Source organism: Grus americana, chromosome 1, assembly GCF_028858705.1.
Source record: "Grus americana isolate bGruAme1 chromosome 1, bGruAme1.mat, whole genome shotgun sequence".
Lineage (NCBI taxonomy): Eukaryota > Metazoa > Chordata > Aves > Gruiformes > Gruidae > Grus > Grus americana.
Window position 1 is genome coordinate 17,123,047 of NC_072852.1, and position 26,108 is coordinate 17,149,154.

Consider the following 26,108-nt stretch of genomic DNA (forward strand, 5'->3'; position numbering starts at 1 on the left):
CATCCTTCAGAGTGATAATTCCAGACACATGTATCTCTTGGGGCTGGGCAACCCTTGGCCTTCATAAGATGAAATGAAGCATGTCTTCATATAAATGTCTTCATGTGCAAATCTCGGTTTGAGACAGGCAGGTGTTTACTGCCATGTGTTATAACTGCAGGCAGAGTGGCACAAAGTTTTCTATCAAATGGCAACTGTTCGGTGACCAGTTTGTCAGAAATCATGCAGGGGGGTGGAACTGGATGAGCTTTGAGGTCCCTTCATACCCAAACCGTTCTATGATTCTATGAAATGGGACTTGCTTATCAACAGTTTACTTCAGGCCTCCAACTTTTAAGGAGGTAATCAGAATTGTATTTTTCGCAATCTAGCATCTGACACAGCAATCTTTTGGAAATGGGATAAATCTATTTGACTTCTCATATGAAAGGAAAGATTTGATGTGTTTTCTTCAAAGTACTGTCATTTCCCAGACTATGTCTCAAATATGTCCCTAATTGCACAGTTAACTGGGCTCAAATACTTCAGTAGGAAGAATTTTGGTTCAGGTAATGGTAATTCTGATACTGGTGCTTTCTATTTGAGTTGGCATAACCTACAGAATCATGGTGCTGGGAACTTCTGGGTTTTTAGCTGCACTTCTGTTTCTTCCTTCTCTGTCAAAGCCAAGCTCATGGTCCTTTGTTCCTTGAAACATTTTACTGTGTAAGGTCAATATCACTCTGATAACGAAGTAATTTCTACTGCTGCTGTTACTACCAAATTTTAGAAGTTTTTGAAGTTTCAAGAAGTACTGTTCAAAAGAAAAAATACAGCTTTTTTGTCTTTTGAAAATCTGAGATTTCAATTTCAATATCCCATTGCTAGAGAGGCTAAAATGGGTAATTTTCAGTCTTGAGCTGTTGAAGGGTGACAGATTTAAAACCATATGATTTGAAGATGCTGATAAAACTGAATTGTACTGTGTAACATTTGGAATGACCAGATTCTATTTTTTTCTGTTATTTGAAGAAAATTCTCCTGTTTGGTCTTAAAGTATTGTACTTTATAAGTCATACCACATTAAATGGAAGAGTGCCGTAAGTATTCTACATATTTAAATCATTTAAAATTTCACAACAAGAACTTTAATAGTTTCCCCACCCACTGTTTTCCTTGTGAAATTCAGGCTTACCATGTAGCACTGAGGAGGTCCAGGCAAGCAGTCCTGTATTGCTCTGGTTAGTGGTGAATGACTGCCGTAGTATAGGAGCAGCACTCAGTGATGTATTCCTTCTATACTTAAACAGCAACTTCTAAACAAGGGTTTCAGTGAGCTTGTGTAAATTTGCATCAGTATTTGCTCCTCTCTTCATAATTTCTAAACTTTTATCTGTTTCCAAGAACTTCACACCAGTTCTTTATTGTACCGCAGGCTTGCTAAACTTATTTGAAGTTTGTAGAGCATTGCAAAAATGTCGAAAGGATTAAGGAAACTAATAAGTGAAATAAGAACAACAGTAAATGATTACATTAATGTTTTGTCATAACAGAAGAACTGGAGTGCCCTCTAGTTCTCTTAGAAAAACCTAAAAAATGCAATCAATTTGAAAATATAATTTCACCTTAATGTCTTCTTGGAAAGTAATTTTATTAAAATAATTAATTATTTTCAAGAAAGACATAAAGAAATAAAGAACTAGAAATAAAATGAGCATAAGCAATAACATTAGTTTGGAAAAAAAAATCTAGAAGTAATTGCCAAGGCGTGTGCTAATGGGCATGCTAATAGACATTAGGATACTTCTCACTTATACTATAGCATTAATGCAAGAAGTTGCATCTCAATACTTGTACTTCCTACACACGTGTCATCCCTGTCCCCCCATAAAAGGCTGCTGGCACTGAATACTATCAGGTTATGTGTGGTTTTTCCGTTACTATATTCTTCTTTATACTAAGGGTCTATTTTGTGCTTTCTGGTGTTGCAGCAGCATTGCTTTGATTTACTGGGTGAATTATAATTTATTTTGCAACTACTGTATCTGATGGTGAGATTATTATGTGCCTTCATAATCATTTCATAACAGATGTTGTAAAATAAGGCTAGTGTATAGTTTTAAATATATTTTAGGTTTTGTGTTTAAGGAAAAATTGCAAAAGGATGCTTTTCACAAATCCGTAAGTTGTAGAGTCCTCTCTAAATAAAACATCAATGGGAGGGTGGAAAATAGAATTCCGATATTGTCATTTCATCCCATTTAAACTTTCTGTGCTATTTCCTTTAAAATTGACACTGATTTGTTTCTTGTGACTTAGAATAAATATGCAACTCATTTACCGATTCACTTAGGATAAACCAACTTTTTCTACACAGGACAAGTGACAGAAAAAAGAAACAATAGCATGCTGTCAGTTTTATGACTTGAAAGCTTATGTTGTGCTTATCTGTGTCAGCTGTAACTTTCATAAATGGTATTAAGGAACTGAGGTGATGTATTTTCTTGCAGAGGAATTCCTGGGAAGAAATGTGGAACAGTTATAGTAACAGCAGAAGAACTAGGCTGTTGCCGAGTAAGTGTGTGTTTATTGCCTTTTGAAAAATAAAATGAAAATGATTTTGTGATTTACACTGCACCAGATTGTCAAAGGTGTAATATCTAAATTTGCATTTTGTGATATATGTAAGAAGTTAGGATACTTTTTTCCTATCTGTTACTCTTTTAGATAGAAGAAGCAGAAAGAAGCAGAAAACAATACAAACCATTTTTTTATTATTATTTTTAGGTGAGTTTTAATTCTAGTCTTTGTTTCCCGAAGTAATTAATCACATTTTAATCTCTTAGTATCCAATTTTTAACAAAGATCCATTTGTTTCAGCCATGGAATTGTATTTCCATTATGGAATATTGACATTACATGAACATCAAAGTAAAATTTTGGATTTTTAACCTTATAATTAAAAGATTTTGTGCTAATAGCGAGTCATATTATTTAAAAAATGTGAAATTAATATTTACTGGAAAAATATAGTAAGGTATTTCAAAGAATTGCCAGAAAAGAAGAGTTTAAACATTTTCCTTTAGAGAAAGTGAAGACTTCCATGGGCTATTAATGGCATGTGCCTACTTATTTAATAGAAAACAGAAGAATATCGGAAGGAGGAGGGCAGGCAGTGGGGAATTTGTCTAGTTAAGGGGAGAGATATGTTGTGATCATGACCTTCCCCAAGAGTGTCACTGCTCCTGCCCCTCCTAGGGTTCATGGAGAAGTGGATTGGGCAGAGGAGGAGGCTTACTGCTCAGAAAGCACCTGGCAGCCAGGCCAGCACTGAGCGAGCTAGCAGCAATCCGTAAATCATAGGGAAAGAGACTGGAGGGAAGAATAAGGAAGGGTTGTAGATATGGGGTGATAAAGACTGCTTGGAATCTGAGGAGGGAGGCAGTTTGTCAAAGCATGGTATATATTGGATGGGGCTATAGAGTTCGCAATTACAAATGCAAATCTTAAATGCAGAAAGGCAATAGTAGCAGACATTTGATGAGACTGTGCAGGGGATCTGGAGAGTACAAGATTAGATAGATAAACCTACAGAAATACCTTGAGGCTTGAAGAGATTTATTTCTGGGGCTTAGTTTTTGTAATTTAGTGATGTTGAGGGGGTAATGCTTCACCTTTTGTATAACTTCTGACTTCTTTACCACGTCCTAAGGGGTTAATTTTTTTTTATTTATGCAATAGTCATGTTTGTCTTTTTATTAATATATCTGATAGCTAATCTGTTTAGGCCTTATTTTCTTAAGTTCATTAGATAATTGAAGTAAACAGAAATCCTTAATTTTGTGCCTAATTTCCAGCTTAGTCAAGTTCGTATTACTTCTCTGCATAAGTGGTATAGTGGTATATTTGAATAGCAGACGAGCTCATTATTTACCTTTTCCAGGCAACCTGCCGGTCCTGCACAGTTATGTTAATAGGGTGCACCAACGTGGTCTCATTTAACTGCCATTTAGCAGTAGGAAATTCCCATGCTACTAGTATGAATGAATAAGTATGGTCATGGAAAATGCCTGTCTTTCCTGTGTTTTATATCAGCTCAAACTTTTGTACATAGTACACAATCAAAATGTTCGCACTTCTAACAGATGACAAAACGGGTACATCATTTAATTGCTTTCCTGCAGAAATTGTGCTTCTATGTTTCTTAAGAAGTTAAGCTCCTATCATTCTTAAGAGATGTTTGCCATCACCCCAAGCAGTTATTGGTAACCTTAAAAGAAACTAAAGGCATTTTTTCCTGATACTCTGAGTTTATCCTCCAAGACCAGCATTTATATCCCAGTTGTAACAAACTATTTAAAAATCACAAATATGTTTTTAAATCCATAATCAGAACAGGTTGTGGTGGGTTTTTTTCTTGCCCTTTTAATGAAGACAAATACTAGGTGTCTTGCAAGGCCTTCATGTGCTTCCAGATTCACCTCATTCAAATTTTACGTATATGATGACTAGCTCAAAATCGCTGAAGGGAGCTTGTAAAGAATTTGGGACTCAACCTCTTCCTCTTGCATGCTTTTGCGTTCTCTGCCATGCTTTTTCATATGCACGCTCTCTCACACAATCTCTTGCACTGTCTCGCCTGCTGTCACATACTTTTTCTGTGATATTTTCCTACCTAAGGTTATTCAGTGTTTGGATTAGTTCTTATCTGTTCTGGGATTTTTTGCCAAACTTTTATAGCTCGTATTCAGAATGGCAAAGATTTGTAGAATCATTGAATTGCTGCGGTTGGAAGACACCTTGGGAGATCATCTAGTCCAACCCTCAGGGCTCTGTGCAATCAGGTTTGCAGTATGTCAAAGGAGATTCCACGGTCTCTGTTTCAGTGTTTCACCACACTCAGAGTAAAAAGGCTTTTTCTTGTATTTAAATGGAATTTCCTGTATTTCAATTTGTACCTATGACCACTTGTTCTTCCACTGGATACCACTAAGCAGAGTCTGTTTACTCCCTTCCATCCCGTTTGCATGTATACAAATCGATAAGATCCCCCTGAGCCTTCTCTTCTCCAGGCTATGTAATTCCAGCTCTCTCAGCTTCTCCTCATATGAGAGACAGTCCAATCCCTTAATCATTTTAGTGACTCTTTTGCTGGAATGGCTCCATTATGCCCATGTCTCTCTTGTACTGGGGAGCCCAGAACTGAACGCGGTACACCAGGGGTGGCCTCACCAGTGCTGGGTCACTTTCTTCCACTTTGTCAGCACTCTTCCTAATGCAGCCTGTCGGCCTTCTTTGCTGTCAAGGGCACATTGGTCAACTTGGTGTCCACCAAGACCCCCCAGTCCTTTTCTGCAAGCTGCTTTCCAGCTCCTTTTTTTCTGCCTGCAGCCTGTGCCGGTGCATGGGGTTATTCTCCTCCAGGTGCAGTTGTTGGCATTTCCCTCTCTTGAACTCCATGAGATTCATGTTGATTTGTTTTCCAGCCTGTACAGGTGCCTCTGAATGTCAGCACAACCATTTGGTGGTTAAGCTGCTACTTCTAGCTTTGTATCATTTGCAGACTTGCTGAGCGTCTACTCTGTCCTGTCATCCAGGTCATTAATGAATGACCCCATTTTTGACACCTGGGGTACACCACTAGTGACTGGTCTCCAGCCGGACTTTGTGTCACTGATCATGACCCTTTGAAGTCCAACAGATCAGCCAGTTTTCAGTCCACCTCACTGTCCAGTTATCTAGTCTGTAATTCATCAGTTTGTGAACAAGGATATTATGGGAGACAGTGTCTAAGGCCATGCTAAGGTCAAGAGAAACAACATCACTAGTCTGCCCTCATCCACTGAGTGACTACTCCTCCAATGAGTGGCTGCTCATTTCACGAGAGAAAGCTTCAGGTTGATCAGGCATGAATTTCCCCTTTGTAAATCCATGCTGATGACTCTCAGCCACCTTCTTGTCTTTCATGTGTTTGGAAATGTTTTCTAGGATTATTTGCTCTATCACCTTCTCAGGGATTGAGGAAAGACTGGCCTGGATCCTCTTCCTTGCCCTTTCTCAAAGGCAGGAGTGACATTTCCTTTCTCCTATTCCTCAGGAACTTCTCCTGAACAACATGACTTTCCAAAGATAATCGAACATGGCCTCACAGTGACATTGGCCAACTCCATCAGTGCTCACAAGTGCATCCTATCAGGTCCCATGGAGTTTTGTATGTCTAGTCTGTTTAAATGTTTCCTTACCTGGTCCTCCTCTACTAAAAGCAAGTCATCCTTGTTCCAGACCTTCTCAGGTTTGGGTCTCAGGTGCCCAAGATTCTTGAAGGCAAATCTCACCAGTAAAGACCAAGGCATAGAAGGCTATGAGAAACATGGACTTTTCCATGTCCTTTGTCACCTGGTCCCCTGCCGCACTCAGTGGTGAGCCCAAATTTTCCCTACTCTTCCTCTTGCTGCTGTTACACCTGACTTGTTTATGGAAGAGTCTTCCAGCAGCCCTGCCCCAGTTAGCTGGTGAGCCTGCAGGTTTATCTTTGCTTTTATAATCCTTCTTGCGTTCTTGACTCTGCCCAAAGAGGTGACCATGTGTGACTATCAGTTTGCCTGACCACAGCAAAGAAACTTTTCTCCTTATTTGTCATCAGAATGGGTGTATTTGGTATCTTCCAGGCTGATTTCCCGGAAGCTTCTAGACTCTTAAGGGCTAGCTGCTAAGCCATTTGTTTTACAGACAGCAGGAGCAGACAACTGCAAGTTTAAGTCACTGAAGGAATGAGGCTTAGTCGTGTCTCATTGGAGTTTTAAAGTTGATTCTAATATGCGTTCCTTGCCTGCACATCTACTTCCCTCAGAATGCAACTTTGGATGTCAGAAAACACTGGAAAAAACCTGAGGCATTTAGCATAGAAATTAACCCTTCCTCTGCACCCCCCTACAAAGGAATTTGTGGTTCCAGCAGTTCAAACTGCACTGTAAGGACATTGCAGGAATGTGAATATGTAGAGGGCATCTAGAAGGCAGATACCTTCATTTATTTTGTTTTCTATTTGTATGGTTATTAGTCAATGATTTATTTTTTTTAATTTATTTTATTTTAGTGTAGTAAACTGCATGTTGTATGTAATTTTTCTGTATTACCCATTTCAGGATTCAGTTTTAATGCAATTTTGTGCGAACAAACTTGACAAGAAGGACTTTTTTGGGAAATCTGATCCTTTCCTTGTATTTCATCGAAGCAATGAAGATGGCAGGTACATGCCTGTTAAGTATTTCTGCTGCTAAACACTAGGCAACTTATGTATTTGCAGATGGTAATATAGTTTTAATTTTTTTGTATTTGTCAGATTAAGCTGTGGTTCTTTTATAATGTTTGTTGGATTTAAGTATATCATGTTATGCAGTATAGGAATAAAACTATTGTATCAAAAAGATCAAATACAAGGTTTTAAGAGTTGAATGTGTGACAAATATAGAGCACTATGAAAATTAATTGTAATAAAAATAGTTTAATAGCGTTACTTTTGTTAAGATGTAGTGTGCCTTTAATTAAATAGAATTCTCAAAGAAAATTTTAGCTGCAGAATATGCTAATACTTAGAAATTGTTTTTCTGTAAAAACATTTTATACTGTGAATTTGGAAATATCTTTTATGTTTTTGACCAAGTTCTAGGAAATAGAATTCGAAAATACCTTAAATAGATTTTTTTTTTTTTTTTTTTAATCAAATGGCTGTTTGCTACATTCATTCTTTAACTTGTTAAAGTAGGTTAATCTCCTGGTCTACTGCTAAGACTTGACATACTAACTTCTGGTCAACATACTGCTTACGTGGGGGGTCTACTGGCAGGTTAAGTTTTCTTGGAAGCTAATAGTCCTCCCATACAGCATCGTATCAAAACACAGGCTAGACATGTATGATACTACTTGTTTCAGTAGCTTTGCTGGAACAGTTGTTAACATAAACCTATCTATGGGTATATGTGCGTCTGTTCCCTGCTCTTTTGCTCTCGGTGGCATATTACAGGAACAGCTTCCTGAATAAACACTGAGTATCTGAAATTGCAAGCCTGGAGGAGTTATGGCTCCTTTGTGAGTGGCATTAAGGTCATTAGTGGAATTTCTCAGGGCGTTACTAGGAGTGCTGGTATATGCATTTTTTCTTGGCCTTGAGTGCCATGCTTCTCCGTTTTCTTCCAAGAGGTGAGTGGTGAGCCACTGATTCTTTACTGGTCTCCTGAATCGAACAGGAGTTTGGGGCAGTACTTCTGCACCTGTGGGCAAAAGGATGCTCCCTTTTCTGTCTCTTAGCTTCAGGCATGCCTTCTGAATCGTAGCCAGGATAAAAAGATATCCCTTTGGAACGTAAGGAAGATACTCCCTCAAAGGACAACTTCAGTTACATCTGTATGTATAATTTCAGTAGCGATTTCACCAGTGACCTTGCCTCTTATTTTCTTTTGAATGATTCAATCCCCAAGATGAAAATTCAAAAGAAGTATTTTAATTTTGCATCATTTAGAGAAAGCAGAATGCATTAAAACAATTCATTGTATTTCACCTGAGAGGAGGTGATCATGGGATCTCACAGAGGCTTATATGTTTTACCTGAGGCAGCCCTGGTTAAGAAATCATAGACATAAAATGGGGAACAAGCATCAGAAAGCCATGACTCAGTTCCTTAACCTTAAGCAAGTGTCAGATCCTTACCAGACTGCTTTCTTTCTGGAACTGTGACTGATTCCTGGCTGTGCAAGGCCTATTTAAACAATAGGGATGGAGACTGCTCTCGCCTGAAATAACTCACTGAGTGGTTGTAATTCTTGTTGAAGGGCGGGGTAAAACATTTTAGGTATAGAGTTATTTAGCGCCCTAGTCTGTAATCTCTCTTTAGCAGGTCTGTCCTCTTCAATTCTCCCTTCTCTCTGATTTCACTGCATTTCTTTTTTTCTTATCTTAAATTTTATATGGACATTGTATGAGTGAATACAGATTACAGCTCTTTTGATTCCATGTTTGATGACATAAAAGAACAAGTAAATAAATACAAGATATATCTTTTTTTATTACAGTTTTACAATTTGCCACAAAACAGAAGTTGTAAAAAATACATTAAACCCAGTGTGGCAGGCATTCAAGATTTCTGTCAGAGCACTGTGTAATGGAGACTACGACCGGTAAGCTACAGGTTAAGCTTTCTTAGCATATACAATTTTTTCCCCCTAACTCATGTATTCTTTTATATTTAAGTTTTTCTATGCAATTCAGTTCCTGATGTTATTTGGGTTATTTAATCAATATTTTGAAAGGATAATATGTGTTCAAAACCATTCATCACATTAAAGAGTTTAGAAAAATAAAGCCAATATGCTAAAGCTGTAGGAAATGTTAGTGGTGATTTCTGGAAAAAAATGCTTTGCTATGGTGTGATTAAGAAACAGTTAGAAAAAAAGACTAATTTGAAGAATGGCCACTGTTACTAGTGTGCACAAGTACTTTTTAATAATGTTTCAATGAAAAACAATGATGATCTCTCTTCCTTGGGTGACATTGTGATGTCAGAGGATGCTGATAAATAAAAGCCCTTAAAATATGTAGGTAAGTAGATGAGAAACACAGCAGGTAATCATCATCATCTTGGGATTGGAAGTTTTCAGTGATCCCATGCAAAAGGATCCATCTTTGAAAAACATGGTAATAATACCATGTTTTTAACCAATATTTTACCAATAATAGCAAGCAAATTAGTTAAGTTGAGGAACAATGGATATTTTTGGACATGTTAACTTACGACAGTATCAACAAGAAAAATGTTTAACTCCCTATTGATGACTTCTTGTTATGTTGTCACCATTCATATTTTTGAAATGCATTTAGGTACTGATGTTATTATTACATACCCAGTTAAATGTCTGGTAGTTTACCTATCTCTGCTACCTGAAATCTGGAGTACTGGAATTAGTTTAGTAAGGCTCTGAGGAAGTATAGACTTATCAATTAGTCGTAATACTTTTAGCAGTGTATAATGTAATATTTGGTTTAAAATCATGAAGGAAATATATGAAGGCTAGAATAAAAATATGCATAATACATAAGCTGAATGTAGTAGATGGATAGATGTGCTAAGGTTCAATTCAGCTTTACACAGACTGTGCGAAAAAGACAAGAGACGCAAGATGTGCTTCTCTGAATATTTCAAAGACGAAAGGTCAAAAATCTGGTTTGAATGCCTTGTAACCCTTAAACATCTGTTTTATTTTATTAAGGTGAGATTGGTATGATCATATCTTATTATCTTATATAACTTAAGGTATTTTATCTTATTGATTAAAAAAATGAGGTTTAGTATTGCATTCTTCTAACCATGAACTAATGTTTCCATCAGCAGAAGCCAAATCCTTTATTGAAACATATTGCTGCATGTAGGGAAATTAAGTAAGACTTTGGTCAAATGGATAATTTTCCTATGAGTGTGTCTTTGAAACAATCTTTAATTTGGAATTTAAGTAGTTACTTTTCTACCTCAATTTTTATTCCATGTACGTGATTACCATCCATTCATGTATATTTTAGGTTACTGTAGTACATGACTTTGCCATGTCATAACCCTGCTGCATTACTTTATCAAACTAATTATTTAGTGAAATGTGTACACTAAAATGATTTTAATCGGTTGCCATGAAATCCTAGTCTTCCTTGGATTTGTAATGTACTAGCTAATGCCAGGGGATAAACAAACCAACTCTTGAATCAACTGACTGAATCTCAGCAGTCGATACGAAGATGCAGGAGAGTAAGAAGTGCTTATATTCACTAAGCTAAGCAGAATGCTTTCGCAGTAATAAACTTAAAGCTCTGTCTTTAAGCTGCTTATTAAAAAGTCAAAAGCTAATTGACTTGTGATTATTTTTTTCCCCTAGGAAAGTGGTATTGTTTTACCATTTTTGGGGGTAATGGCCATTTTTAGTCTTTCTTACTGGATCTTAGCTGCTTTATTTGGTCTGTGATAATCTTCCAGTACGTACTGTCATGTTCCCTCAAACTGAAGGAAAAAGCAGTTCTACATTGCTAACACTCATCTTGTGAAGTACTTGATACAGTCGTCGTTATCCATGTTGGTTACTCTTCCAATTAGATGCAGTAAAAATGCAGCAATTTCATAATAAGTACCTTCTAATCAAATAGAATTTTTAACTTGTGTTTGGTTTCATGTGCATAATGCATAAGCAAAATAGTGCTCATGAAGCTAGTCTCTGGACATTGCACTATTTATCATATTAAAGCAAAAAGGTTTTCATAATAATTAACAAAGATATTGTGGTAGAGGCGTACTGAAATAACTCCATCATTCCAAAAGAGAATTAAAAAGTATAATAGCATGCCTCAAATTATTGTGTAACTACTGTTTTCTCATGTTTATTCTACTTTGAATGCTTTCAACATAATGTGCTCAGTGAATGCCTTATAAATAGAAGGCTGCATGGATCTTCATAATTGTGCCTACAACAATCATGTTTCAAATCAATAAATAATCATTAGCTGACAGATTAATTCAAATTAGTATCTGCTGATAGTTCAGAAAAAGCATCCAAAGTTTGGGGCTTTTTTATTTGAAAACTTTTCATTCTAAAGATAAGGATTAGATTCCTCAGCTCAACATGGTAGTACATAAAAACACAAACCCCACAAGTATCTTTCAGATAATGATAGTTTCACAGATCAAATTTTGGTGCTCTGGGTTCAATGATAGATGTGAAAGGTGGGAATAATGTCATTAGTAAGAATGTATCACAGTAAACATTCGTTCTGGTTTTGGGAAGAGTAAATCTTAAGTTAGTGTATGCTTCTGAGTGAACTCTGTCCACTTTTTCATGGTGAAAAGGCCAGGATTTTCTTAATTTTTCTCAAACTATATAATCATACAATGTGTTTTCAGCCATCACAGGGATGGGATTTCAGAACTACAGTAGTACTTAGTGTCTCTAATATTTTCTTTCTTTCTTTCTTTCTTTCTTTCTTTCTTTCTTTCTTTCTTTCTTTCTTTCTCTCTTTCTCTCTTTCTCTCTTTCTCTCTTTCTCTCTTTCTCTCTTTCTCTCTTTCTCTCTTTCTCTCTTTCTCTCTTTCTCTCTTTCTCTCTTTCTTTCTCTCTTTCTCTCTTTCCTTCTTTCCTTCTTTCCTTCTTTCCTTCTTTCCTTCTTTCCTTCTTTCTCTTTCCCTTAATATGAGCTCTCAAATAGCACTTACAAAGTTATTTTCTGCTTAAAAGTTTTAAGACAGACATGTCCTAAACCCCAACATTCTCTAACCTTGATTTTTTTTAAATTAAAGATTTTTTAAATTAAAGTAGTCCTCTAAACTGTGTCCGTTAAGATAAATTGCAATGTAGAGAGGGTAAAATACTAGTATGTGAAGATTTGAAGGGCCTTTGATATCTTACAAATATCTTACAAAACAGGTAAAATGCAAGATCTGTGATCAATCTTTTTAATATGAAATAAATTTCAGGAAAGAGGAGCTTTATTCAAGGAAGAATTGCTGTTATTGAAGTTGCATGTCTGAAGATCCTTTTCAAGACTTTATCTTGATAATCTTAAGAATTTATCTTAATAATTCAAGTTTGCTTTCTGAGATGATTTGGCTGTTTAAACACAGATTTGTAAGACAATTCAAAACTTAAGTCCCACTAAACCTTATGTAAATCTTTACTTAGTAGTGTGTCCTGACTATCTTAATAGTAGCAGGTTTTGAAACCTGGAAGTAAAATAATGGTCATCTAGGGAAAAAACCTCTGTGATATTGTCTTTCTTACTAAATTAAATATTATTTCCTTTCAAGGGTCAAATACTTGGTGAGATAAAGTAGGTTTGGAGCTGTTCTTGTTTTAATTCCAGAGAACTATTTTCACTTTAATCAGTTTTCATTCTAAGGTAACTTAACCCCAAAGTGAAATTCCACAACAGGGGTAAGATGTAACAAATGGTGTGGTCAGAGCCATTAAATTTGAGTAGAAAAGAGAAATATCCAAACAAAGCAACGCCTTCTTTGTCTATTTTGGAATATCATAACAAGTGTGAAAAACATGTAGGCATGAATTTGTTGGTATACATAATATCAGCTGTTGAACAACCTTATCCCCAAAGAGTCCCTTCCTAGAAAAGAAAATTATTCAACATATATTCAACGGTGTCTCATAGGAAGAATGGGGAGCAGCTTTCATGGCATCAAGTTATAAAGTAATTGCTTGGATTCCTGTCCCCTCTAGTAATACCACAGACCTGATCACTTCATGTGAAATTGTTCTGAAGAATAAAAATAAACAAGTCATTGCTTAAAATGTAGGAAGTGTGGAGGTGTTATTTTTCTATCCCATGTTCAGTTCATTTTAGGCTGGATAGAATCATTATTACTGATCATTGAATTTACTTATATATATGCTCTTTCTATAGTAAAAGGAGATAAATAAAACTATATATTATATCCATCCTGATATATGCTTCCTGTTTCATTAACAATGATGATGATATGCTGTATAGTATTTGCATTTTCAGAAATCCCTTCTTCAAGTAAAATAAGATTGATTCTTTATGTGGGAATTTTTTGTTTTCTACATTTTGTCTATTTTCCAATCACTCCTGAAGCAAGAATAGTTAGAGCTATCCTCTGAGATTCACTTTGCTCTTAAAGAAACAGTTCATTTCCATTTTTATCTTCTCTTTGCAGCTTTTCCATGTGTATAGAATCATAGAATGTTTTGGGTTGGAAGGGACCTTAAAGACCATCTAGTTCCAACCCCCCTGCTGCGGGCAGGGACACCCTCCAGTAGACCACATTGCCGAAAGCCCTGCCCAACACTTCCAGGGAGGGGGCATCCACAACTTCTCTGGGCACCCTGTTCCAGTGCCTCACCACCCTCACTGTGAAAAATTTCTTCCTCATGTCCAGTCTAAACTCCTTCATTTTAAAACCATGACCCCTTGTCCTGTCACTACTAAGGCCCTACTAAAAAGCCTGTCCCCATCTTTCTTAGAGGCCCGCTTTATATATTGAAAGGCCACAACAAGCTTTCCCCAGAGCCTGCTCTTTTCCAGGCTGAATGACCCCAACTCTCTCAGCCTGTCTTTGTAAGAGAGGTATGATCTCATAAGTGTGGAGAAGAGAAGGCTCTGCGGAGACCTTAAAGCAGCCTTCCAGTACCTGAAGAGACCTACAGGAAAGCTGGAGAGGGACTGTTTACAAGGGCATGGAGTGACAGGACAAGGGGGAATGGCCTTAAGCTGAAGGAGAGTCGATTTAGATTAGATATTAGGAAGAAATTCTTTACTGTGAGGGTGGTGAGGCACTGGCACAGGTCGCCCAGAGAAGCTGTGGATGCCCCCTCCCTGGAAGTGTTCAAGGCCAGGTTGGATGGGGCTTTGGGCAACCTGGTGTAGTGGAGGGTGTCCCTGCCCATGGCAGGGGGGCTGGAACTAGATGATCTTTAAGGTCCCTTCCAACCCAAACCATTCTATGATTCTCTCATAAGTAATGCATAGGAGGTGTGTGAGCTTGCTTATTGAATCATACTTTTAGGTAAACTGTTTTGGTATCCTGTCTCAGTATCCTGATTCCCACAGTAGCCAGTTGCAGATTCTTAGAGGGATGCTCAAGAAACTGTATGAAATCATTATATACTTAAAATTTCTCATGAGGTGCTTCTCTGAAAATTTGCCAATTAGTTATTGGTTTATACTGTGAAAAAATATTTTAGATCCATGTATTATTTTTTGTGTATAATAATCTACTAGTTTGTCTTTCAATTCTGATTTAAATGAAATAAATTCTAATCAGTTCTCCTATTGAAAAAGTGTTGGCACTGAGTATTTGTGTGTTGGCAGACTTTAACATTTTATTACCCAGCTTGCCCACCAGCTCCTGATTCACTGAGAGGAGGGTGAGTATTTCCACAGTGCCCAGGGCAATCTCTCTGTTTGGGAAAAACTGGTACCCAGAGTCTGCCTCTGTCATGTTCCCCCCATACCCAACAATCTGCTTGTCCCATTTCATTCTAGGAAGCCAGAGTCATGGTTATGTATCATCTGATGATTATCTAGTGTAGTCTGATGAAAGAACCAAGCAACTATCCTGTTGGCTTTGTAGGAATTAAAAAAAATTCTGCTGCACTTTTCTGTCCTCTGGTCATATAGCCAAGCAGCCTTCTCCTCTGTTGAGAGGTAGGAGGGAGTTTAAGAGGGGAAAAGTGCTTTAAAGAACTACAGATTTCTTTCATCTGCAGCCACAGACAGGACCTTCACAAAATCTTGGCTGGATCTCACACAGTTTTCATTTGTCACCACTGCAGAATGTTTAGAAGAGGTCAATACAGTCAATACTGGTTCCGCTGTATTCTGGAGTACTTACGTTCATTTAAGAACCAAAATGTATGGACTAGAATTCCTTACCGCTTTAAATGTGCTTTATTTTGTATTGTGAACATTGCTTTTAATCTGTACTTTGCTGTTTAATAATTTTGTTTTTATAAGGGCCCTCTCAATCTCTGCACACTTCTCAAATGTGGATATATTACTTTTTTGTTTTCTGTAAGATGTTACTACCCTGTTTCCAGATAGCATGTACCAAAGAAACCTTCGCAATAAGTTCCAGTTTGTTAATGTTCTTAAAAACTTTGATAATATTTAAGGTTTAAAAAATCATTTATAAAAACCCAAAATAAAAAACAACCCCAGAAAATTCAGAGCATCAGCAAGTAAAAATGTATCGGTTAAACTTGCAATGTGTTTAATTGTTTCCTTAGCTTCTGCTGTATTTTACTATTAATTTATGAAGATATATTGGGTAACCTGAGTGACTTGCTATTTTCTGCCCTGTGAGAAATGACTGGAAAATTCTGCCTTCTGGACTTGGCACAACTGATGCACCCATATGTTATTAAAATACAAGTATTAAAAGCAACCCTGGTACATTTGAATAAATGTGGTTTTTATCTTTTTAGGACAATTAAAGTAGAAGTGTATGATTGGGATAGAGATGGAAGGTAAGACATTAATTCTAGTGTTAAACTTTAGGGTTATCCATGCATATTTATACACGTTTTAAAATATATATAGTGGCCAGACCAGGGCTAGAGAATTGTCTTTATTAATATTTAGAGGTACCGGTACTGGGAAAAAAGGTTTGCTGTGCTACAGTTCTGTTTTGTTTTGCAGTTGTGGTAAATGCTGATGTGTTAGCCTATTTCAAACATGATGTGGGTATATACATACATGGAACAAGCAAGATGGAATGCTTTGTGATCTGTAAGATCAGTTTTGTGAATCTCATTATGTTACCAGTTAATGTACATGTATGAAAAGAGGGATAATCCATTTTATAATCTACTTTCTTTTGCTTAAAACACTGCTTCAGAAACTGTTGCTTTTCAAGTATGATAAAATGCCTGAGCCTGCAACTGCTACTTCGTGGCTGCCTAGGTATTGCAATGGAGAAACTACCTATTCATTAGCATAATTTCAGATTAGGTTTAAGTGTTCATTTCCATGCCTGTCTTCATCAAAACATTGTAAACTCTAGAGTTGGAAGACCTGGGTTTTAAATAACTCCATTGCTAGAAAGAGGATTGTGGAAAAAACATAGAATTTCTGTTGCTAAATTCAAGAGGGGCAATCTGTTATGATTCAAGCTTGCTGTCTGTACTGAATGTATGTTTTTTTCTGAAGAAAATAGTCTTTCAAATTGCCTTTATTTTGACAAACAAGATAGAATTATTTTTTATCAGACTGGATGGATACGTCTCGTTCTTTTAAAAATGTTTCAGCTTGTATCTTAATACTTTGGTTAGAAACTGTACTCATAAATCATGGTACTAGAACTTGTATGTAATACAAGAATATGTCAATTTCTATTTATCTTTAAGTTGGTCTGTTTTAGTTATTTCCTATTAATCTTAATTTATATTTTTAAATATATGGATATGCACTTACATTTGGATTTTTAAGAGTGTATTATTTATTATACAGTAATGTCTTTAATATTGCTAATGCAATTTACTGTTACTATTATAGCTAATGATATTGTGCTTCTGTGGCCCAATAGATCTTGTAATCATAATTGGCAAATTTATCCTCTGCTGCCATTCATTTCTTTGCTGACAAGGTCCAAAACCAGTTTCAGCTTTCTCAGCTTATACTTCTGACGTTTTGGTTCCATCATGAAGCCTGTTGATTTATAAGCATTCTTATCGCTTGTTTACCCTCTATAAATACCTGCTAGTGCAAATTCATCCTTCTTGATTAGATGTTCCCCGGAGTGACAAAATAACATATGCTAGCAATTAGAAATACAACTATTTAAATGAACAAAGTCATATTAGCAAAAAATCACTGCATCGCTGTAGTGATGAATTTCTATTAACATCCTCTGTTCCTCATTTAGATTTACCAAATCCTTAAAAATGTGAAATATTTACACTTTTGTCTATAAAGTACAATATTTTTTTAAATAATCTAACAATGAAAAATTAAATTATACCGCCAAGTTAATAAAAAATAAAGATTATATTTTATTAAGGTATCAAACCCTATGTGCTGTCCCATTTCTTCCAAAATCTGAAACTAAAGTATGATTAAAAAGGAAGAAATCTGACAAATAATATTGTATAGCTGCAATTGTGAGTGAAATCTTCAACATACTATGGAATTCAGGCAATCATTAGCCTCTACACGCTCCCAAACAGTTTGAAATATCTACTTTTGCTCACATCCCACTCTGAATACATGTAAAATTAATATCTAAAAAATAAAAAGTGAAGGATACTATTTACATGCATTCTTTTTTATTCTAATTGTATGATTTTTTTTTTGCCTTTTTCTTTCTACGTTTTTAATTTAGAAGCAGGTGGGACACTGACATCTTACCTGTTACATTCCTCACAAAGATGAGACAGCGCTCATCTCATATAACTTCAGACAATGTAAAACTCAGACAACTAGATGGAACTAATAGTTTAGGTTACTTCAGTAGCTTCCAGGGCAAAACGTCTGATTGAATCCATCCTAACTGGAATAAATTGCCATTTGGTGGTGCCTATGACTGACTAGTGATTGTAGCAAGAACCTAAGTACCTCATTTAACTTTGACATTGCCAAATGTATCTGAAGTGAATCCCATTCAAGAATTAGTCTGTCAATTTTTTGTACAATGCTGCTGATACTCAGTGTATATTAATTTCCATTTTTGATGGACTCTCTGTTTATAAGCAGATCACTAGCTGATCACCTCACTAGGCTGAATCCATTTGCTCCAGAGATGTGCAGTCTGGGCAGGAACAACCTTTGAAAGATTGTCAGAGAGCTTGCTAGATAGCAAAGCGAATTATACTGAATATTGCAGGTTATTCTGCAATCAGTAAGGCAACATTACAGTGCGTACACTTGATTTCTTGAATCTTGACTTCTTGAGTTTTGACTTAGAGGGGTTTTTTTCTTTTTCCCTGTTCTGTGTTATCTGTTCTTTGGGAAAATGGCACCAGGGTGCTTTGGGTTGAGCTTCCTACTGTCACGTTCGTGAATTACATTGTTAAAAGTAATTGTATATTCTTAGCTCTCATTTATTTTCAAATATCACTTGAAATTTCTTGACTGAAAGGTAATACAGGACCTTTATAACATTAGGACTGTTAATTATTAAACATTTCTTTGTCTCAAACCCATTTTTGCACAAACATTGTCAAAATATGAACCACTTGTTCTAATTGACACCTTTTATTGCTTCTAAGAGCTGTGACAAACAGCAAAATATTTGATGCTGTAAGAAGTCACAAAAGTTGGTTTTGTTACTTTGGACAAGCCCACTTGTGTGCAACAGAGTGCCTATTTTTTGAGTATCCTTCCCAATGAAGTACTTGCAGGCAGGTCTTACAGAAGGGAAAAATAAGATGATGTGCAACTTCACATCAGCACATCAGCAATACTCTGATGTTTTTATTTCTCTCGGAAGGTTTTTTCACTAATTTCAGAGAAATTGTTACTTAGCATACATGGTGCAAAAGCCATTTCACAGTCTTGATGTTTATGATCTGTTACACAGAATATTTTTTTTTTCTTGAATTTTAAAACTGTAAATATTACCGTCCTAACTTGGGACCATCAAAACATTCATCTGAGAATCTAAACACTGCAGGAGAGATTGTAAATCTCAGATTCTAGGCACCCTCACCCTATCTCTTGTCCTCTGTCTTCATCCTCCTTCTCCAGCTACATAGTTGATTTTTAAATTATTGCACTTTTCCCCTTACTCACTGACATATTTCTGGTAATGATTTTCCTTTCCTCCATTGTTTTTTTCCTTTAGATCATTAAAAAAAAAAAATCAAAGTTAATACAATTCTGAAAGTGATTTTCAGCCCTTCAAAGCATAGTACCAAAAGTGGCAGATTTAGAGAGATGTGGTTCAAGTGATTCTGATTCAGTGTTCTGATATGCCACTCATGAACAAAAGTCTTTAAGTCTAGGAATATTTGGTATTAGGAAGGCAAAGAGAATAACTTCTTTGGATTCTCAATCCAGAGGCTAATAAGGAGATCCATTTGGTAAAGTGTGATCATGAATGATGGGAGGGATTCGTGCCTTGTGTATCTTAGCGATTTATACTTCTGGCAAAGGCAAATGTCTGAGAGGCACTCATCGTTCAGAGCCAACCTAGTGGGTGGGCATACATCTATCTGCATACTCAGTGTTAAGATCCAGGTCGATGATCTTCTAAGTGCAGAGAACTCTGAGACTGCATATATATGCCCATACCTTTTTAATGTGATTAGCCAGAGGAATTATGTCTTTCTAGCTCAGTTCTTGTCAGTCTGTGTATATTGCCACTCAGGTTCCATAGCCTGTGTGGATGGCTTCCTCTATTCCCCTGGTTCAATAGTCATTGCAATCTGGAGAGCGTTTTAGAAGACTCTCTGTCTCAGAAAGAATTTCCTGATCTCCAAACTGGAAGGGGAGTGTTTCATGAGAGGTGGTCCCTTCTGAATCTGAGTAATCGGGAATATCTTCACTGTCTAGTATTTCTCAAGCTTTCTTACAGGATGCTTTGCTTATTTCATGTGCATTAGCATGATAACTGGACCTTTTAATTGTTTGTTTTACATATTTTGTGCATTCATGCTGGTTTCAGAAAATGAGATTTACATTTGGGATTTGGTTTTTTCATTTCATTATGAATAAATCAAGAAAGAAATCTCATCTTGCTATGGATTATTTCCATTTTTCCTCTTCTTGCAACATGCAGATTTATTTAAATTTGCTTTTAATATTTATAGCTTAATTAGAAGTGTGCTATTTTTCTTAAAAACAAATTTTACAAGCAACAAGGTCGTAAAACTTTGACTTTCTATTCTAGTTTACCATTGGAGGGAAGGTAAAAAAGTTAGTTTCATAGCTCACCAGATGTGGAGGCAGAGTGTAGAAGAGATAAAACGCCTTGTTAGGGAACAACTGTGAAAACTGAGGGAGATGGGGACAGGGGGACTAGGAGTTGAAGCAGCAGTGAGGAAAGTTCAGCTGGGAGGAGTGGAGAATGGGAACAGGTCTTGTGCCTGCTGGGGGTTGTGTAGCAGCTATTAGGCACTCACCCCTGCGGTCGCTTCCATCCCAGGTACCTGTCTGAGATACAAACCTGCAGTTCAGTCACTTCTGGCAGCCCTCTGGTTTCTGTGCCCCAGCTCCCTGGCCCCAGCCGCCTTTCCCAGCGATGCTTCATCAACTGCACTCCCTCTGCCCGCCCTGCTCACAGAGGCTCCTTGGCAGCCTGCTGTCCCCTGGTTAAGAGTTGACAAAGCAGTTTTCAAAACGTGGGTGACGGCACAGGAGTGTCAAATGTATTCTTGGAGCAGGAATAGAATTTAGAAAGGAGGAGCTCAATAACCACTGCTTTAGTGTTAGGTTAAGATCTACTTTCCAGCGGTTTCTAATGCCGTAACCTGAGTAGCCGCAGTGGATTACTTTTCTCCTCCCAGAGGGGAAGACACAGCAGCTGAAATAAGCTTTGGGTCTTCCCCTTAACAGTACCATTCAACATCACATTACACAAATTGGTAGGGCTGGTCTTTTCTGCTTTAAGTTACTCCTTTCACACTCTTAATACCTCCGTTTCTCTCACATAGTCTCGCACACAGCTCAGAATCTGTTCGGCCAGTGGTCATCCAGTGAGAAAATGGTGATAGTCTTTGATAGCCCACTCTGGTTTTTCAGATTCTGTAAATTTATGTTGGGGTCAGATCACTAATTTGCAACCTAGTCCTCATTGTGCAACTAAGTTAAGCAGAAGCCATCAGAAATATTTAAGCTAATATTTTTCATCTCTAAATTTTTATTACTAATAGAATGAACACACACCAGAGGGAGAAATAAAGATTTTTAAGCAAATTGCATCTTTTGCCATTACTTCTTTCTTGGGTGTCAGTTCATGTTGGCTGTGCTTCTCTTTTTCATAAGTAGATGTAATACTTGTTTAAATTACTAAATGCTGTGCATTTGATTTGAAAACTTGTTTTTTATACAGCCATGATTTCATTGGAGAATTCACAACAAGTTACAGGGAGTTGTCGAGAGGGCAATCTCAGTTCAATGTGTATGAGGTAAGTATTGTATTTACTCACTTTCAGGAAATAATTTAGAACATTTCCATTGTTTTCATGGCAAACTGGTAAAATCTGCACAGTGCTTGTCAAAATCAAACTTTGGAATTATTTAACATTTCTCCTTTTATAAAGAAGAACAGTGAATCTAAATGTGTTGCCTCATAAAAAGATTTAAAGACAAGTGGGCTTGTGTGCATGTGTACACACACTGAGCTGTGGTAGGGCAAGATGAGCATTTCAAGCAGCTGGGTTGGTATGACATAACTTGGCGCAAAGACTGGGTTACGCCCATTTGTGTATGAACAATTTGTGATTTATTTCTTCTTTTGCCAATGGTGATGGGTTGTATGCTATTTTCTCCTATCCAGGGAGTATCTGGTGATTCCTACATCAGATGCAGTCACATGCCTTTGATCTTAAGTGCAGATTTAGAATCTTTAGAGTTTTGATGCAGGGCTTACAAGTGACAGAGTATTTAGCTCACTTATTGCTAGGGTTTTTCATGTGGTCAGTTACCATCTTTGCTTAAAAATTTGCATCTCATTCTGGTTTAGGATTCATGCATCTGCCAGCTACTGGGATTGACAGACAGTTGTCAATTTAATTACAGAGTTTTATATTGTTAGATGATTTCTAACTGTGGTAAGACCTTATCGTGTATTGTAGGTGAATGCGGACTGCATCCACATTCCCTCTTAGTCTTCTCTCTCTTGTCTTTTCTCCTCAGGGTCATGTGGCCAAAATTGTGCAGGCTTGTTTTCTTTCAAATCTAATAAATCCCTATTTTAAGACTTCTTTCTTAATGTAGTCTGAGATTATTGGGATTTGCAAAAAAGTGAACTTTTTTTTTTTCCCAAGATCAAACTTTACTGAATATTCAAAATATGCTGTAATTTATTCTCAGAAGCAATCAGTGAGTTTGTGCAAACAAAAATCGAGATGCAAAAACTTGAAGTGTCATAAAGGGACTAATTTTTGGCATTTTTTTTCTTTTTTGAAAAGGTCCCTTTAAAAATTATCCCAGATTTGGGCACAAAGAATTGACTGGGAAAAAAAAAAGTCAAAGCATTAAGACTCCTGCATTAAAATTTCATTTTTAAATTAATATTCCAGAAGAATCTCAGTGTGGAATGAGAAATGTATCATGAAATTTAAAAATGTGTTAAATAAAGAGAGGCAATAGGAGGAAAAGATTTAAAATGTATTTTGTCACTGGGAAAAAGTATCAACTTACAGACTCCTCCTAAGGAAATACGTTACATTCTGCAGTGTTAAACTCTAGCTGATGTCTTTAGAGATCCAAGAAATTTCATTTTCAATTTTGAGTCCCCATTATTTTTATGCATAACTTAGATCAGGTTTATCTTCAGTAGGTAACAGTGTGTAGTACTGTAACTTCAAATGCTGTGGATGTGCTCCTCAGCTAGAAGCAGTACAGGTGAGTTAGAGTCACGCTGCATCTGATCTAGTAAGTTCTGCCTAGATTGTCTTAGTCTAATGATCAGTTCTGGTGCTGATATGACATGGTTCTCCTCCTTTTAGGACCAGAGGTAGTAAGTCTACCTACACTATGCTGTATACACATACTGGCTTGTCTACGTCTGTGTCAAGTGTCTGCACTGTATTGCATTGTGAACTTGGAGTTGTCTTCCGGAATTCCTGTAAAAAGAATTTGTTTCTTTCCTATTTCTTTGGTAAAACGGGCTCAAGAGTAGCAATTTCCACATGGAAATAAAGCATGTATTCCAGGCACCTGAACATTCCCCTGTGTGAAAATACCTGCTATTGCATTTTCACATATGTATGCATATGTCCAGCCATTTGTGTTAAAGCTTTTTAGCACCCTCCATCTCACACATGCTCATAGACCAAGTGTGTGGATTGTGCCAGATGCTTTCAGTTTCTCTAAGGTGAAGCACTGAAGGTTTTGTTCTATAGGTATTTCACAGCCTCACTTACTGAGATTTGCAAAGAGCTGCCTTTGTTTTATTTTTAACTTCACTATTTTGTAGTCTTAGTCAATTCTGTTCTCCTTTTTGCTGTCTTTCATTTCTGGATATGAGCATTCATACAACACAAGAAAACTACTGCTTAGGCAAGGTACAGTCTGTGCTGTATTTATTGTCCTGAGGTGTTTATATACCGGGAAGAGAGGAACCTTAGAACTGAGTTTGAGTATGAAGTTCATATTCAGTGCTTCAGATCATGGAGTCATCAACCCAAAGAACTGTGTGTTATAGGTACACTTTTTTGGTGTGCATTTTTTTATGATTTTCAGATGGTATATCTGTCTGATAACTCTTTGATAGATCATTTCTAAGAATAAACTGATTATAAAATATCAGATCTTTTGTCCCTGCCAGACAAATAGTATTAAACACAGAAGTGGTCCAGTTTTGAGTTGAGTTGTGTTTTCCTTTCTTTCACATTGAAGAGGCCATTGTCTTCTCTCTAATGAACTTGCAAGATGTTTGTATCAGTTGAGTGATGAACATAACCCAGGAAAATGCAGCATCTGCCAAAGTGCCTAAGGGAAAGATAGGAAAGGTGGCAGTGCATCCTACTAGAAGTTGCCTTAGTTTTGCCTTGGTTCTTGGAGCCTCGCTCTTTTGGGTTAGACCTTGACTCTTAGCCTCATGCAATAGATTGCTGTCAACACACCACAGGACAAATGCCCATTCCTAGGTCTGATTTTTTGGATTATTCTAGTTAAAAGCAGCCCTCTCTTGGAAAATGTCATCATACACAGAGCCCTCCTGCTCTCTAGAAGTTCTGGTAGCATAAAATCAGTCCTCTTACTGCATCAGCAGTTTCAATCCTTGTCTTATGTAGTGCAGACCAAGTATAAGAACTGAAGATAAAGTAGGACACTTAGCTCTCCCCTTCCCCCCCCCCCCGCCCCGTTTTGGAAGTCCCTAAAAGTATTTTTTCTTTCTCATATTTTGGAGCTCCTTCCCAGCTTCTACCTGGGACATTGTGTGTGATATTTTTCTTGGTATTTCTTTAGTGACTCTATCCTTGCCCTCCAGTGTTACCAGAAGTCAAAATTTTGATCTTATCCCTCCCTTGCCACCTTCCCCAGGGGAAAGTAATATCTAAGACTCCCCAACATCAACAATGGTCATATATGCCATCCAAAAAAATAGGAATAGCTTTTTCCACCAAATCTCCCTTTAATGTCATCTTGTTAGTATGAGCATCTCCTCTTTCAAATTCTTTCAAAGCCAATTTGCTTTCAAATTATTACGCAGGTAACAGACACTTCTGCTATATGATGCCACCTGGTGACTTGTGGATTCATATGGGCTGTAGTTGCTTTTGGGATGGTTCCACAATTAGCTGTCTTGAGGCTGCAGTTCTATTCCCTCTTCATCCATTCTGGTAGGAGAGCCTGTTCCTGAATTAGGCTCGCATACGTGTCCAGATTGGTGAAACTCCTGGCAAGCCTGTCTGCAAGATCTTAATTGATGCAATCTGAATCCCATGATCAGAACTTCTTTCAGTTCTGCTTCTCCCAAGGGTGATTCAGATATAAGGGAAACCTGGCTAATTAGTCATCATTATCTTGGTAGACTGATTTCAAGACCTCTTACATCCATCAGAATACATACTTAAGACTTTCTCCTGGGTTTTAGGTATGCTTTTTGAAGGATTTAGGTCAGCTTCTGTATTTGCACCATGAGTTCCAGCATCATGCAGTTCGCATGCATGGTGACTCTCCGAACTGAAATGTGTTTTTTCTTCCTCATGGAAAGATATTCTTCCTAATAATGAGAAGATAAGCGTATGTGGCTATAGCCTGTTTTTTTTCTGTATGGTGTGCAGATCTTTGTTATTCCTTATGCTATCCTTTAATTGGTCTCAGACTACTGCCATGAAACATCAGTATTTTGAAAAATGTCATATTCCTAATATAGGTGATCACAAATATGATGCTTTAGGCAAGCACTAATGCAAGGTAGGGAGGAAGGGTGCTGCAATTATGTGCTGCACTTGTATTTTGAAGATCAGCAAAGGTGCTGCTGTGCAAAGCAGAACAAAGATAACTGAAAGCCATGGGTTGTTGGGGGTTTTTTTCTTATTTAGATCCAAGATCAACCCCAGAGTTACTGTAATTTACAGCAGTTTCCTATGGATAGTGTCACAGCACAGATTACTGTGTTCAGTGAAAATGTCCTCTCTTGTTGTATCACTGACGTGACTCCTACCCTACTAAGAATATTCTGTCATAACATCTTAAATCATTTTGCAGTTTCTTAAATATAGTATCAATATCTTACTCCCAGCAATAGCATACATTTCCTGAGCATCCCGTGTTTGCCTCTCCAAATTGGTACTGCTTCTCTATGATCAGTCTGTGCAATATCAGAACAAAAGAGAATGGACAAATTCTTTTTTGATTGTTTTGCATTTACAAATTGACCCAAGGCAGGAAGGGAAATTTGTGTTTGAGTGGGTGTCCCATATTTTCAGATTAGAAGCATTGCTATAACAAGCTGT

At 37.0% G+C, this 26,108-nt stretch overlaps 1 protein-coding gene across 4 annotated transcripts in view; it reads left to right on the top strand.

Moving 5' to 3' along the window:
• CPNE8 (copine 8) overlaps positions 1-26,108 on the top strand; it is a 113,577-nt gene that overhangs the window by 50,759 nt on the left and 36,710 nt on the right. For all 4 annotated transcript variants that reach the window (XR_008574779.1, XM_054811190.1, XM_054811200.1 and 1 more), the window contains 5 exons: positions 2,490-2,553; positions 7,125-7,228; positions 9,048-9,152; positions 15,966-16,007; positions 21,530-21,605. Coding sequence is in view for 3 of the 4 variants with exons in the window: in XM_054811190.1 (XP_054667165.1) it covers positions 2,490-2,553; positions 7,125-7,228; positions 9,048-9,152; positions 15,966-16,007; positions 21,530-21,605 (391 nt within the window). In the remaining variant the exon portion in view is untranslated. The remainder of the gene's footprint in view (positions 1-2,489; positions 2,554-7,124; positions 7,229-9,047; positions 9,153-15,965; positions 16,008-21,529; positions 21,606-26,108) is intronic.